At 36.6% G+C, this 13,566-nt stretch overlaps 1 protein-coding gene across 1 annotated transcript; it reads right to left on the reverse strand.

Annotated features, from left to right (window-relative positions):
• Nucleotides 1-8,066: 8,066 nt before the first annotated feature.
• AFR (Galactose oxidase/kelch repeat superfamily protein) lies at nt 8,067-10,540 on the reverse strand. Its single transcript, XM_006845533.4, has 3 exons — nt 10,145-10,540; nt 9,782-9,981; nt 8,067-9,647 (listed from the first exon to the last, which is right to left on the reverse strand). The coding sequence occupies exon 3, from the start codon at nt 9,583-9,585 to the stop codon at nt 8,353-8,355; it is 1,233 nt and encodes a 410-aa protein (XP_006845596.1). The 5' UTR covers nt 9,586-9,647; nt 9,782-9,981; nt 10,145-10,540; the 3' UTR covers nt 8,067-8,352.
• Between the last annotated feature and the right edge of the window lie 3,026 nt (nt 10,541-13,566).

Raw genomic sequence — 13,566 nt, forward strand, 5'->3', positions numbered from 1 at the left:
AAAATATAATAAATAAGTAATATATAATTGTTATGAAAATCTCCCTAAGAAATAATTCTGTCTGATATCCCTATGGCAATGCAGACATCCAATAGCCACCACACATAGAATTTACATATTCTTGGCATTCCTCAACAATCTTTTGAGGAAAACTTTCGCCAAAAGTGAAAATACCATAATGAGCTACCATAGCTTGGAGACAGCCACTCTTGAAAATGAGGGCCACGATTATGACTATAGCACTCTACAATGGTCCCTAGTTATTAATGGTGATTGACCTAATGATCCTGGCTCGTGGAGTTTAAATGATCCTCTTTTTCATGTCTTTGAATGATCTACACCATGAAATAGGTAGAACCAGTACTTTGTCCCAGTGTTTTAAAATGCGGTGGTTTATGATCGGATCACCGATTTGGATGGAAGTCGGTTGGGACCAAACGAGCTTTCGGATGGTGTGGGTCTTGGTTTGTACGGGTGGCAATGGATTTGACTAGACTTGGGACCCGATGGGTAGATCCAACCTCAAGTCCGGGTATAGGTCCAAATTTTGGACCCGAATATTATTTGGGTTTGGGTCCAGCTGGACCCAACCCGTACCCAACCTGAAGCTATAGTCATAGGGTATATGATGGCAATCATTTAGGCGTGTCCTAGGTGTTCATATTGTCACAATATTAACAACATTTACAGTATTATTGGCAAATAAATAGAAGCTCATAGTCATAGAGTGTATGATGTTAAAACAAAGGGTAAAGAAAAAAAGGAAGTCTGTAGTCATAGGGCGGCCATGGACCCGACTAGACTTGGAACCTGACGGGTAGACTCGAGACCTGACGGGACTATGGGTCCAAATTTTGGACCCGAATACTTTCGGGTTTGGGTCCAAGTCCGGGTCTAACCGCCCACTTAAACCTGGTTAGATCAGGGCCGGCTGGTCGGCTCTGGTTTGGGCTGGTTTTGGCAAACTGGCTTGGTATTTAAAAAAAAATAAAAATCTAAAACAATAAGGGATTTTGTTTGTAATATATTTTTAAAAATATTTTTATTCATTTTGGCAAGTATTGGAAATCGTTTTTGGCCATTGGTACTTCTTTTTACAGTTTCCCATCTTTTTTAGAAAATTTCAAAAAAAACTTTTGGACACAAATCGATTATTTAAAATCTATTTTTTCATTAATTTTCAACTTCATTTGAATGTGCCTTGTTTTTAACATTTTTTTAACCACCCGAGACTTGCCTAGTTAGGCCGGTTGAACAGCGTCCAGCATCCAGCATCCAATTAACCATTTTGGTTTGATTTTTTCTACACTGATCCAACATGGATCTCTGGGTTAACGGTCCACCCCTACAAATCTGGGGATCAAAACGTTGCTTTTGCCATTGGAACCTACACTTTCTATAGTGAACATTAGATCGCTTCCGCACGTAAAACGACTGCCCTAATAAGCCAGGTCCATCTAAATCCTAATGAGCCTGGCTCATGTGATCTATGGCAAATTTCGGTGGTTTTTGGGTACAAGAAATTTTAAACACCCTTGACCTCTTTCCTGCCAAGTCTGAGGTATTATTATTAGATGGTAGGAAAGTAAAGGACGCTACGATGATCCATCCCACACACACAAAAAGTAAGTTTTGTATCCACTAAATGTAACTAGGGAAAATTATAAAAAAACCTAAGACTATATTTTCTGTGCAACTTACTCCGACCTAACTTTTTTTTTCACTTTTTCTTCATAATGCATTTTCTATGCAAATACCCACCAATCAAAAATAAAATAAAAAAAACCTAAACTACCCTCCCTTACTTTTACCTTACTCATGCCTCGCTTTCCTCTATCCTACCAAAATAACAGCTCCGGCACTGTGTAAATGCGATTTGACAGTAGAGCTCTGGCACTATGTAATTCGGCAGGAAGGCTCCGATAATGTGTAAAATATTGTTCGGCAGTAGGGCTCTGGTATTGTGTAAAGTGCAGTCCGGCAGTAAATGCTACTGGATTCTAGGACTCCGGTACTATGTAAAGGGCAGTATGACAGTACTCAGTTTCGGTCCGGTAGTTATCTTAGGGCGGTCCGACACTTATGCGCTCCAACAATGTGATGATGCTCCGACAATGTGATGATGCGCTCCGTCAAATCTAACCAAAATGATTTTTGTGCAATGGCATTTCCATCTAAAAACAAACTTTTTCTCATTGGGGGTATTTTCATAGAAAGTTTGTTTTAGAGAAGAAAGTGAGAAAAAAAAGTTCGGTTGGGGTAAGTTGCATAAAAAGTGTAGTCTTTAAGTTTTTTTTTTTTTTTTGTAATTTTCCCATATAATTACTAAGGAGCCAAACAAATTGCCGACCTACTTATTACCGCATTTCAAATGTGGCAATGTTCTATGGAGCCAAACAAATTGCCGACCTACTGATTACCGCATTTCAAATGTGGTAATGTTCTATGGAGCCAAACAAATTGCCGACCTACTTATTACCGCATTTCAAATTTGGTAATGTTTTAGAAGTTTGGTCGTGTTCAAATGTGGCCATGTTTTAGAAGTTCCTTTTATAGAGATGGATTTTGAACCCGATGTATTTTTTAGTTTACTTTACAAGCATTTATGTTTAGAACCATGATTTTATAAGAGAAAAGTGATGATATGTGAAGAATTAAAATGAATGGTGATCTATCTTTTAGAAAAGTTTAAAAATATTATTTTTAATTTTTTTGGGTAAATTAATAATCTTGATGGTCGAGAATATTGACTAATTAAATTTGGTGTTGTATGCAATGAGATTATTTACCTTTAGTATAAAGAAGTCACAACTACTTATAACCATATGATGTGAAATCTGATAGCCTGGATGTGTCACAAAGTTCTATAAAATTTCTTTTGAACTTTGAGCTTGGTCAATGAATTAAATGCAGCCACCCAATTTCACATCCAATGGTCAAGATTAATTTGACCACCTTGTATCCAAGGTAAATGGTCTCATTATATACTTTCCCTTAAATTTCATTTCCAATATCCATAAATAATGTTTTTAAAACAAAATATATTTGAATATGTGCATTGGTTAACACACCAAACCAAATAAATCAGATAATGAATATTTACTTGTCGTGTGCAGTTTGCATAAGGTGTGCTAACTTTAAACAATCAAAGTAAGGCACACCTCTAAACTTTGTTGGAAGATATAATTCTGGTACCAGCAACTCTTGTGAGATTTGAAAATTCATTTTTTCCCTAATTATAAAAATTTAAAGTTAAAAAAATAGTGCAGATTGAGTAGATCCAAAAATACTTAATTTTTGTTTTGAAATGGATGATTTAGATAGTGCATTATATAAGATGCATTACTTTCTTGACTTAAAATATTAAAGCATATTGAGGTCTAGGTGATAAATTAGATGGTTTTTTTAAAAGAAAAGTTACAATGAGACCATTTATCTTTGGTACAAACTAGTTATAATTAATCTTGATCGTTGGATGTGAAATTAGATGGCTGCATTTATTCCAATGACCAAGCTCAAACTTTAAATTAAATTTTCTTGAACGTTGTAATACACCTAAGCTATACAATACCTTTTTAAAAATAACATTATCTAATTAGTTGAAAAAAGACTATGATAATGATGATGAGAATATATTTTGTCATGATATTTATGCGTGACCTAACATAATTGAAACGTCCCACAAGCTTTTTGATTGGATCAATCCATGTGGTCATGTCGACAACATGACCTTAGATGATTTTAGTCCTGGGTCCCACTAAACACGTCAATAGTGGCGATTGTTGGAGGCTGGCAAACACAATTATAGGGCCGCCTAGATTACCAGCTCAATGGCATTGCCATATGGATTATATAATCCATACCATGTGGGACAGTGATGACCTTTAAGGTCATTCTGTTATCATATATTGTTATCATGACCACATACATTTTAAAAATTAATTTGTTTTCAGAATAGATTTTAGATCTAAAATTCATTGATTATTGCAATTATGGATATAAAAATAAAATTTAAAAGTACATTATTTTAAAGAATTAAAGTGAATTGTCCAAAAAGGTATAAAATATTAAATTTTTGGAGCATCACCTGTTAAATTTTAGGAAAGAGTTTATATACGGGCGAGGTCCTAAACAATCAAATTAAAGTGCACATAAAAAATTCATTAGAAGATGCTGTTTCAATGTCAAAAAATCCTCAAATTGATCATCTCAACCTCAAGATGTACGAACATGAAAAAGAATGGATTTTAAGTCTTGTAAATAGTGGATCTTCCAACGTATTTTTGGATCGTCAATTTTCAAGATTTTCAAATGTTGACAGATATGCTCGATCTACACTATTTTTGAAGCTTTAAATTTTATAATTCAAGGTAAAAATAAAATTTCAGGCCAACTCAACTATTTGAAGGCGCACCTTACTTTGATGGTTTAGGGCCTCGGTCTTATAGAAGCCACAACCTAAATTTTAAACCCAAAACTCATATCTAATATGGATTTTGAAATGAGACCGCACTTGAATGGAGTGCGTCGGTTCAAGAACAAAATCCCCACCCGAAAATATAGGAAAAAGTCTATACAAAGGACGAACCTTATGTTATAAAAATAAGGAACATGTGTAAAACCCACTAGAAAGGATGTCTCAATGCTTGAAAACCCTTAAATTGGTCATCTCAACCTAAAGATGTATGAATATGAAAAAAAGAAAAGATTTCTACTCCTAAGAATAGTGCATCTTGTAACACACTATCTACACTGTTCATTTTCAAAAACTTTAAGTCTTTATAGATATGCTCGATCTACTATGGAGCTTTGAATTTTATAATTATGTGTGGAAATGGACTTTTAGGCTATTGTAATGACTTATGATACCAAAATTGTTACCTTCTTAGGAGTTTTAGAAGTATACTCTATTTTCATTATTTAGCCGACCCTAATTAGTTGATAAAAGAACTTGATGATGATGATGACCCTACATTGATTGTTTAAGATTGACAACTTATATAGCACCCACTCAAAAATCCAACATTAGCTGTGTATCAAGGGTTGAATGCCCTTACACAAAAGATACCATATCATTTAAAATTTTATTCTAGTCTAAAATTATGAGTTGGCAACAAACAAGAGGTTACAAGTTTTCCTACATTTCAAAAAATAGGTAAAAGTTTACATAGAGCCGAGGCTCTAAACAATCAAATTCGAGGCTACCTCAAAACTCTCACCAGAAGAGGTTGTTTTGATGCCCAAATATTTTCAAATTGATCATCTCAACATCAAGATACATGGATATGAGAAAAAAATGGATTTCAAGTTTTGAAAGTAGTATATTTTGTAACGTATTTTTGGACCATCAATTTTCAAGATTTTTATAGATCTCTCAATCTACTCTATTTTGAAGCTTTAAACTTTATAAAAGAAGATGAAAATATATTTTAAGGCTATAAATGAAGATGAAAATATATTTTAAGGCTATAAAAAAGATTTCCAGTATTGAAACCGCATTTCTCAATACTATTTGAAGGTAGGCTCTAAATTTGATTGTTTAGAGCTTCGGCTCTATACAAACCACACCGTTCAAAATATACCCTAACTTTGAGATATTTTTTTTGTTTTTTGTTAATGGTAAGAATGGAAGGTGAGCCGTTATGTCACACATTTCCATTCACAACCACTTCCTCTCTCACAATTCATTATGAGAGAAATTTCATAGAAACTTAAGCTTGAAGCGAACTCCTCTCTATATTTGACACATTAGGGCCCCACCACCACGTTCACCACCACCAGGCATGAGAGTACGCACCCACCAACCCAACTAAGCACATGGCCACGCGGGGTAGCCCATATCTTCATGCCTCTACCCCTTTCTTATGATCTCTCCCTCCCAAAATCTCTCTCTCTCTTTGGTGAGTTAGTCGGGAGAGAAGGCTCTATCCGATTTTATTAATGAAAAAAAATACAAATCATTTCTTTACAATCCTATAATAAGGTAATTGTGCTAAATCGTGAAATAAAAACAAAAAAATAAAATCTGGCTTTTTAGAATGCCAAACTGTAGATGTAGCTTCTTTACAAGTGTGTCTGCTACCATGGCCTCCCTCTATCATTGTTTAAAAAATCACGTCCTATCTCCTAATCGCTCGGATCAAAAGGCTTAAAATTTCGGTCCACAAAATCTCACAATTGCCCATGTCTTTCATTGTTTAAGGGGAAGTTCATCAAAATAAATCCAAGAGATGAAATTTTTGACATTTTTCTGTATCTTTGGATTTAGTTTCAAACTTCCATCAAATTACATGAGTTGTAATGGTTTAAAATTGATAAAATATCAGATAGTTCGTAACTGAGGTGGATTTTGATGAACTTCTCTTTCTTCTAACTTCTAAGGCTAGCTCCAAGCCCAAAAACCACCCCACAATTGCCTATGTCTCCCCATCGCCGAATATTTTTGTTAAAATTTTCGAGAAGCGGGGTCAGGTTTGGACACCCGGCGAGTGGAAACCCGAGTCCGACTTTTCCCAAACCCAAGGATTCCTCTCGAATATCTCGAGCCAGACATCGTGCTTTTCTCCCCCAAGTAAAAACTTTACCCTTCGCTCCCCTTACCGAAAATAAAAAAGCCAAAGAGCCCCCAAACACAAAAACCCCTACGATCGATACTTATCCCAAAACTATTGACATGTTCACCTAGAAACACAAAAAACACTATGCGAACCATGAAAACCGTAATTTCCCCAAGCTTTTCTTATATTCCAAAATCTCCTACCCCTTTGCCATTGTTGTATCCCCTATTCAACCTATAGTCATCAAGACTGGACTGGTCGGACTGCTTATCGGTATCTTGGCTGTTTGGTTCAAAGTAAAAATCCGGTAAAACCGAAAAGCAGCCAAAACTAAATGGTTTGAACTAACTAGATTGGTTTGATTGATTTAATGAAGTTGGGTAAAAAATATTAACATATAATGTATTTTTTAAATTATTAAATTTATTTATTTTATAAAATCCAATTCAACCAATTCGACTAGTGTGTTTTCACGGGAGCTGATTGAATTGCCATATGTAGGAAGCGGGTGAGTTCGAAAAAGATTAAAATTGTAGTTTGTTTTACTTTCAATTCCAGAAGACTCTCGCTTCTTCTACATATGGTTGCTAATAATGCACCTACAAATGGTTGCTAATAATGCACCATCTATAGAGAACATGTAGTTCAAGGATATGACTTGGTTCCATAAATCCATACTTTTCTTGATGGAGGGGTGACATGGAGTATATATGATTGTGAATGCTCAAACAAGCAACTCCCAACCGTTCATATTCGAAGGGAAGAAAATAATAGGCCACCTTTTTATGTTCTATTTTAATTTAGTTTTTTCTTGACATTGGATTTACATGAAATTTTGCATTACCTAAAAAAATATTAAAAATGGTTCAAAGAAAAGCAAGTTAACCAAAATATCCAGAAATATTCTAAGGATAGTTTGGTTCATTTATTTATTTTAATCATAGATCTTAATGTAAACGACTGAGAGGGTAGTTGCTTGTGCACCATTCATGCCTCCACATGACATAGAACGTTAAGAGGGTGTTTGACACCTTTTCTCTACTGACAACCACGTTTCCAAAACCCCAACCCAGCTTAGTGTCTTAAAAGACAATCTTGAGAGTAAATTTTTCAAAAACTTGTGTTTTGAACAAAAAAAGAGGTTTCTTTTCTGCCTTGAGACAAATATGGAATTTGGTATATGAAAATAATGTGTGATCCAACGATTGATATCAAAGCTGATATCTGAGAAGTAGCATCATGGGGTTGTAACAAGTGAGCCTCATACTCTACATGACGGTAATTTTTTTCCGTGTAATTTATAATGTTCAAGAACTCGGCTCGGGCTAAGGACTCAGCTTACCCTTGCGGAATCACTCGGCCGAGTCCACAAACACTAATTATTCATGGGTGGTGTATATGTAAATGCTCAAGAACTCGGCTCGGCCTAAGGACTCGGCCTACCCTTGTCGAGTTACTCGGCCGAGCTCACGAACAACACTGATTATTCATAGGTGGTATGTATAGATGTTTTTCCCAATGTATTTGGTACTTCCAGTATATTTCATATGCTTAGTATTTCCATTGTATTTCACACAGACAGGAAGGCTCCCACTTCCCAACAATATTCATCACAACACAAAATTTCACCAAGAGGTTGGGTTCACTGGGGAGCACAAGTGGGTCAACCACGGTTGCATCAAGGCTCGAGCTCTACAACAAGTGGGCTCAACCATGGTTGCTTCTAGGCTGTGCTCTGCACCAAGCGGGCTCAGGAGGGCAAATGATCATGCTCAGCCACCCGGTTAGTCTTGGCTCATGCATACAGCACCTGCGAGCATGAGGGTATGAGTTCTGCAAATCCCGGTGGTGCTGCCACCACCTCCCACTCAACAGAGACCCCCCCAGGTCCTCGCGCTACCGTCCCCACCGCTACATGCAACCCGCTCGACACCACATACATTCTATCACCAATTGCGCTAACTGTGAAAGGCCTCCGCACCTCTCCTGGCACGCACCCCCCGCCGGCATACTCCCAGACATCTCTCTCGGGCACGTAAACCTTAACTCTTGAATTCTTGTGCTCTGATATCACAAAAAGGTTTCCTTCAACGACCACACTAAGACCCGTCCAGCCCTCTCGCATTCCTCGGCGCATTTCCTCCCAGGAGTCGGACTCTGGATTGTACACCGCACCGCGGGGTGGGACGTCGAACGGCCATTCCCACCCCTCGGTGATGTACATGCGTCGGGCAAAGACTGCCGCATCGTAGCGTGTCATGCCCACCCTCATGTCTGCCACACGGGCCCACTGACCCGTTACTGGGTCATATGACTCGACAGATGCTAGCGCGTCGTTGGCACCAGTCCCCCCTGACACATAAATTTTACCTTCGATTTCGCCTGCAGCGAAGAACGATCTTGGTGTCAGCATAGGTGTAGTTTCCGACCAAGAGTTAGTTGAGGCCCGATACACGAAAATAGAATCCATGGGAGACTCGGTATCAGAACGAAGGCCACCGCACACGAAGAAGGTGCCTTGTTGTGGGATTGAAGTGCATGCGAAGCCCGGTGGGCAGACAGGCTTGGTGCATGGCATAGGGGGGAGGAGGAACCAGAGTCGAGAGCGGGGATCGAAGGCCTGCCAATGAAGCTTGGCTGTTGATATTTGGAACGCAAAGACAAAGAGATAGGGTGAAGCAGGGCTCTGCTTTTTCTTCAGTTTGAGGAACGAAGGACTGGATATTGATCTGTTCCATGAAGACGAGACTGACCTGACATTCAACTGGTGCGGGAATGGAAGGCGAAGGAGACAGGATACAGCGATATCATCCGGGAGGCCTGGGATCAAGGGCTCCGGTTCTTGCTCTGCTTCTCGTACTTGCTTTGATTTTGGTTTGATGGAGCTTTGAAGTGGCTTTAATGGTGGGTCTGAGAGTATTTCTTTTCCAGAGCTTTGAATTGGCATCAATGGCGGATCTTGAGGTTCTGAGGAGGGGAATGGGTGATGAAGTTGCAGAGAAGCTGGATCAGGCCCGAAAAACATCATTTGGAGCTCTAATGGACTTGAATCTTACTCACCCTTTCTCAGTTGGAACCTCAGATTCTTCTCTGCAAAATTCAAATTCAAAGCTTAGTCTAAAGAGAGACGAATTTAAAGCCTAGTGAAAAGAGAAAATGGAGGATTTTGAGAAATCTATCTTAGTCAAAAGAAAAAAAAGGAAGGAAAGCTCTATGCATCTTACCATTTAAGGAAATAAAGTTTGATAGCAGAGATCCACACACTGATTCCCTCCCTACTATGATCCAAACCTGAAGCTTTCAAATGGCTTATTGAAGAACACGAAAAGGCGATGAAATGTTTTCCATTTCCGGAAATTCTCTTCTTGATTTCAGACTCCCTCATTCAGTAACACATAGCATATGCCATAGCCGCAACGGCTTACTGTTTCAGGAAATAAAGGAAGAATCTTTGATACAAGAGATTGAATAATGGTAGTCCTGAAAGCTCAGTTCCTCTCTCTCTTCACTTAAGCATGACTGAGAGAAGTAACAGAATTATGCTATTTATGGAAACAATTGGAAAGCAGGGATTGATTCCACCATACCTGAAACTTAATTGCTCTGCTTTTCTTTTCTGATCTCCAAATCTTTTTGCCCTAAAGTTTTGGCTTCCTTCTCGAAAGTGGATCTTTTGAGCATCTCAAGAATCACTTAAAACTCTTGAAAAAAAGAAAAAAAAAAACTGAACAAATTCCACGAAGTCCGAAAAAGCGAAAACTAGAGCCTAAGCCATTAAACTATTCATCTTCTCTTAAAATACCAAGCATAATAACAGATGAAACAGAGAGAGCAAATGGGTTTAATCCCCTGCCCTTTGATAAGTCTTTATAGACGCCATTGATGAACTGTGTAAAGCTTGCGTGGATGAATTCTCATCTTCCTCTGCAACTCTTTTAGTTCTTAATAAGAGCGTCCAGTTCTTTTCCGTTTCCTTTTTTTTCAATTTGGGGCCCTTTGGTAACGGCCGCTACTAAAAGCAGGGTCACGTCATAGGTTAAATAGGACGGTTATTGGGAAGAGCAGGTAAAATAGTACATAGGTAAAAGCGAAATCCCAAGAAAAGGGTAGGTAAAATGGTAGTTAGTCAAGGGAAAGCCTTTTTATACTTTCTCTATTATATATAATTTCTCTATTATATATATATATATATATATATATTTTAATTTTTTCGCCGATCTGAATGATAGCTAAGATGGACCAAATCACAATGACACGCCTTTGCATTATTTATTTGTATTTTTTATAAAATATTTTGACACCAAATTTTGATCATTTAGTTTTATCAAGAATATTTTTCAATATTTTTTTATGCATTCCCATTACATTGATATTACATACCAAATTTCATATTCATATAATAAAAATTAAAAATGAAATACTCCAAGATGTTTGATCTTAAATCAAATAGTCAGTGGCTCACTTGATCTAAATTATATAGTTGGATTTGAGAGGGGGAGTATATAACTTATATACAGTAGAGGAATAATAGAAAGCTTTCTCATTTGTTGAAATGACAAGAATGGTCTTCTAAGAAATTTGGGATATTGACATTAAAATAGTTAAGCCACTCAAAAATAAAAATAAAAAAATAAAAATACAACGAGGTAAAATCCACAATTCTTTCATAAAAATGGTTATTTTAAGGTAAAATCAACACTTCTTTCATGCAAAATGGTTACTTTTAGAAATTTCTCACTTGGATACCTCTTCAAGAGTTCCGTTAAAAATGGATAAATTGCTCTTGTTCCAATCTTATAACCTTGAAGGAGCGAGCATATTTTGATAAAGGATTGTTTAAAAAGAGAATATTTATTTTTTATACATAGAGATCACAATTATTTTTGTTCTTTAAATTTCAAAATGGGTAGTTGTATGAGTGTTATTGAATAGACACAAAATTTTAAAAACAATCTCTCGAACTTTGTGACTCCCCTCAAGCTACCAATTTGACATCTAATAAGTGAAAATGATTGTGACATCCATGTACAAGAAATAAACGATGTATTTATAGAAATCCTTTTTAATACTTTGACTTATGTAATTCAATTGAACCAAATTACCTATATATCCATACTTATTTTGGGTTCCAAGTTTAAAGCATGTTTTTCCATTAAAATTTTTACTAATGATTTGGATATTGGAAAAAGTGGAATCATTTTCGTATTTTAGTCCTACTTAAAATCACTTGAACTGAGCTAAAAGATACAATGACATATCTTATTCATTCAGGGGTCCAAAAATGAATTAAATTTTTTTCAATAAAACATGTGTTTGGATATAGAATTGATAACAAGTATAGGTATTTAGGTCACGTGACTCAAATAACTTCACCAAGTTGTCGCTCTCACTTGCTCGGGGTTCTAGTTATGAAACCAAGACAGTTGGAATGTTTTTTAAGAAAATAGTTCAGAAGGTATTCACTTAAAATAACATTTTAAAAATGAGCATTTTATCAATAAAAGTAGTCGATTTAATCACCTCCTTGCTTTATTTATATGGTTTGATAACTTTATTGATATTTGCACTAGAATCTTACTTCCTACTCACTCAAGATATTTCCCTATAATTTGCTCAGAATTTTGTTAGATATGGTGATGTCCAAAATCACCCACATAAGAAAAACTCATATTATGTGGGATTGAGATTGATATCGATAAGTTTTCTCAAGGAAAAAAAAATCCAAAAAGATTAGGACTCTGGGATATATCTTTTTGTTCTTGAGATATATATAACATTTATATTAAGTTTCCTATCTAGTGTGGACTCCTAAACTTATATATGAGATGAAAGATGAAAGACTATGGGTGCACTTTAGGTCACCATATGCGAAATGTGTATTCCTTTAGAGAGGGGCAGGGGCCTCCTGTGTATGAGAGGAAATGCCTCCCCTCGGAGAGAATAGAGCTTCATACCTCATTGCATGAGAGGCAATGCCTCCCTTCAGTGAGAATAGAGCTTCATACCTCTGTGCATGAGAGGCAAGGCCTTCCTTTTGATTGAAGAGAGCTTCATATGGAGAGAAACACTATGGATATGCCTTAAGTAGATGGAGATGTTGTTTTCTTGTAGAGAAGTGGTTCTTAAAAAGATTTTAGGTGACTTACTCTTTTAGTGAGAGAAAGTCTTGATTGCACTCAATGGTTTCTTTTTGGAGAGCGGTTTAACGGTGAAATAGAGATGGGTATCTTCCTAGACAGTGGTTTACCAATAAAATAGGTATGAGAGATTGGTGATTTCAGTTTGTCATGCCCGTGGATGTAGTCTTCTTGGGGTGAACCATGTAATTGTTTGTGTTCTTGTTACGTGTGTTTCATGTTTTATTTATCGTATTATGACTTGTATTATTGTATCGTGTGTGTTTCATGTCCTATTTCTCATATTATGGCTCATACTCTCACCTATTTTGTTTTTAACTGGATAAGTACATGATCTTGATGGAATCCAACTTTTGAAAGCGATGTTTATGCATCTAAGAGAACTTTTAAAGCGTAACAAGTTTTGCTTCCCACTTAGTGAAATTATGCTCAGGATTTTCAAAATAATTGTGTCTTGCCTGATAAGGCAGCCTTATCTTGGAAGAATCCGTAGAATGCTGTCCGTTTAGAACTACGGGATATTTGCCCTTTAATGGAGTTGGCCATATGGCCCATACGCCATACGATTCAAGTGATAAAAATGGCATCTTGTTTTCATTGTAGGGACAAATATCCATTTTCTTTCTTTAAAGCTAAAAAATGTGGTCTATTTAGGAAATGAAGATAAGTTCTTCCGTAATTGTAATTATTGTGTACCTTCTTTTAAAATATTAAACATTAAGGGGACAATATACTATAAGACCAGAAATTCACGCATAGCTCTTAGGTTTGAAATTTGACAGCTTGAGATGTGCCACAAAGTTAAAAATATTTTCGTTTAGACTTTGAGGCTTGATCAAGAAGACACTTCAGCCGATTGAGTTCACATCCCA

Source organism: Amborella trichopoda, chromosome 12 (assembly GCF_054954075.1).
Source record: "Amborella trichopoda isolate Santa Cruz 75 chromosome 12, AtrichopodaSantaCruz75HAP2 v2.0, whole genome shotgun sequence".
In the NCBI taxonomy this organism is placed as follows: Eukaryota; Viridiplantae; Streptophyta; class Magnoliopsida; order Amborellales; family Amborellaceae; genus Amborella; species Amborella trichopoda.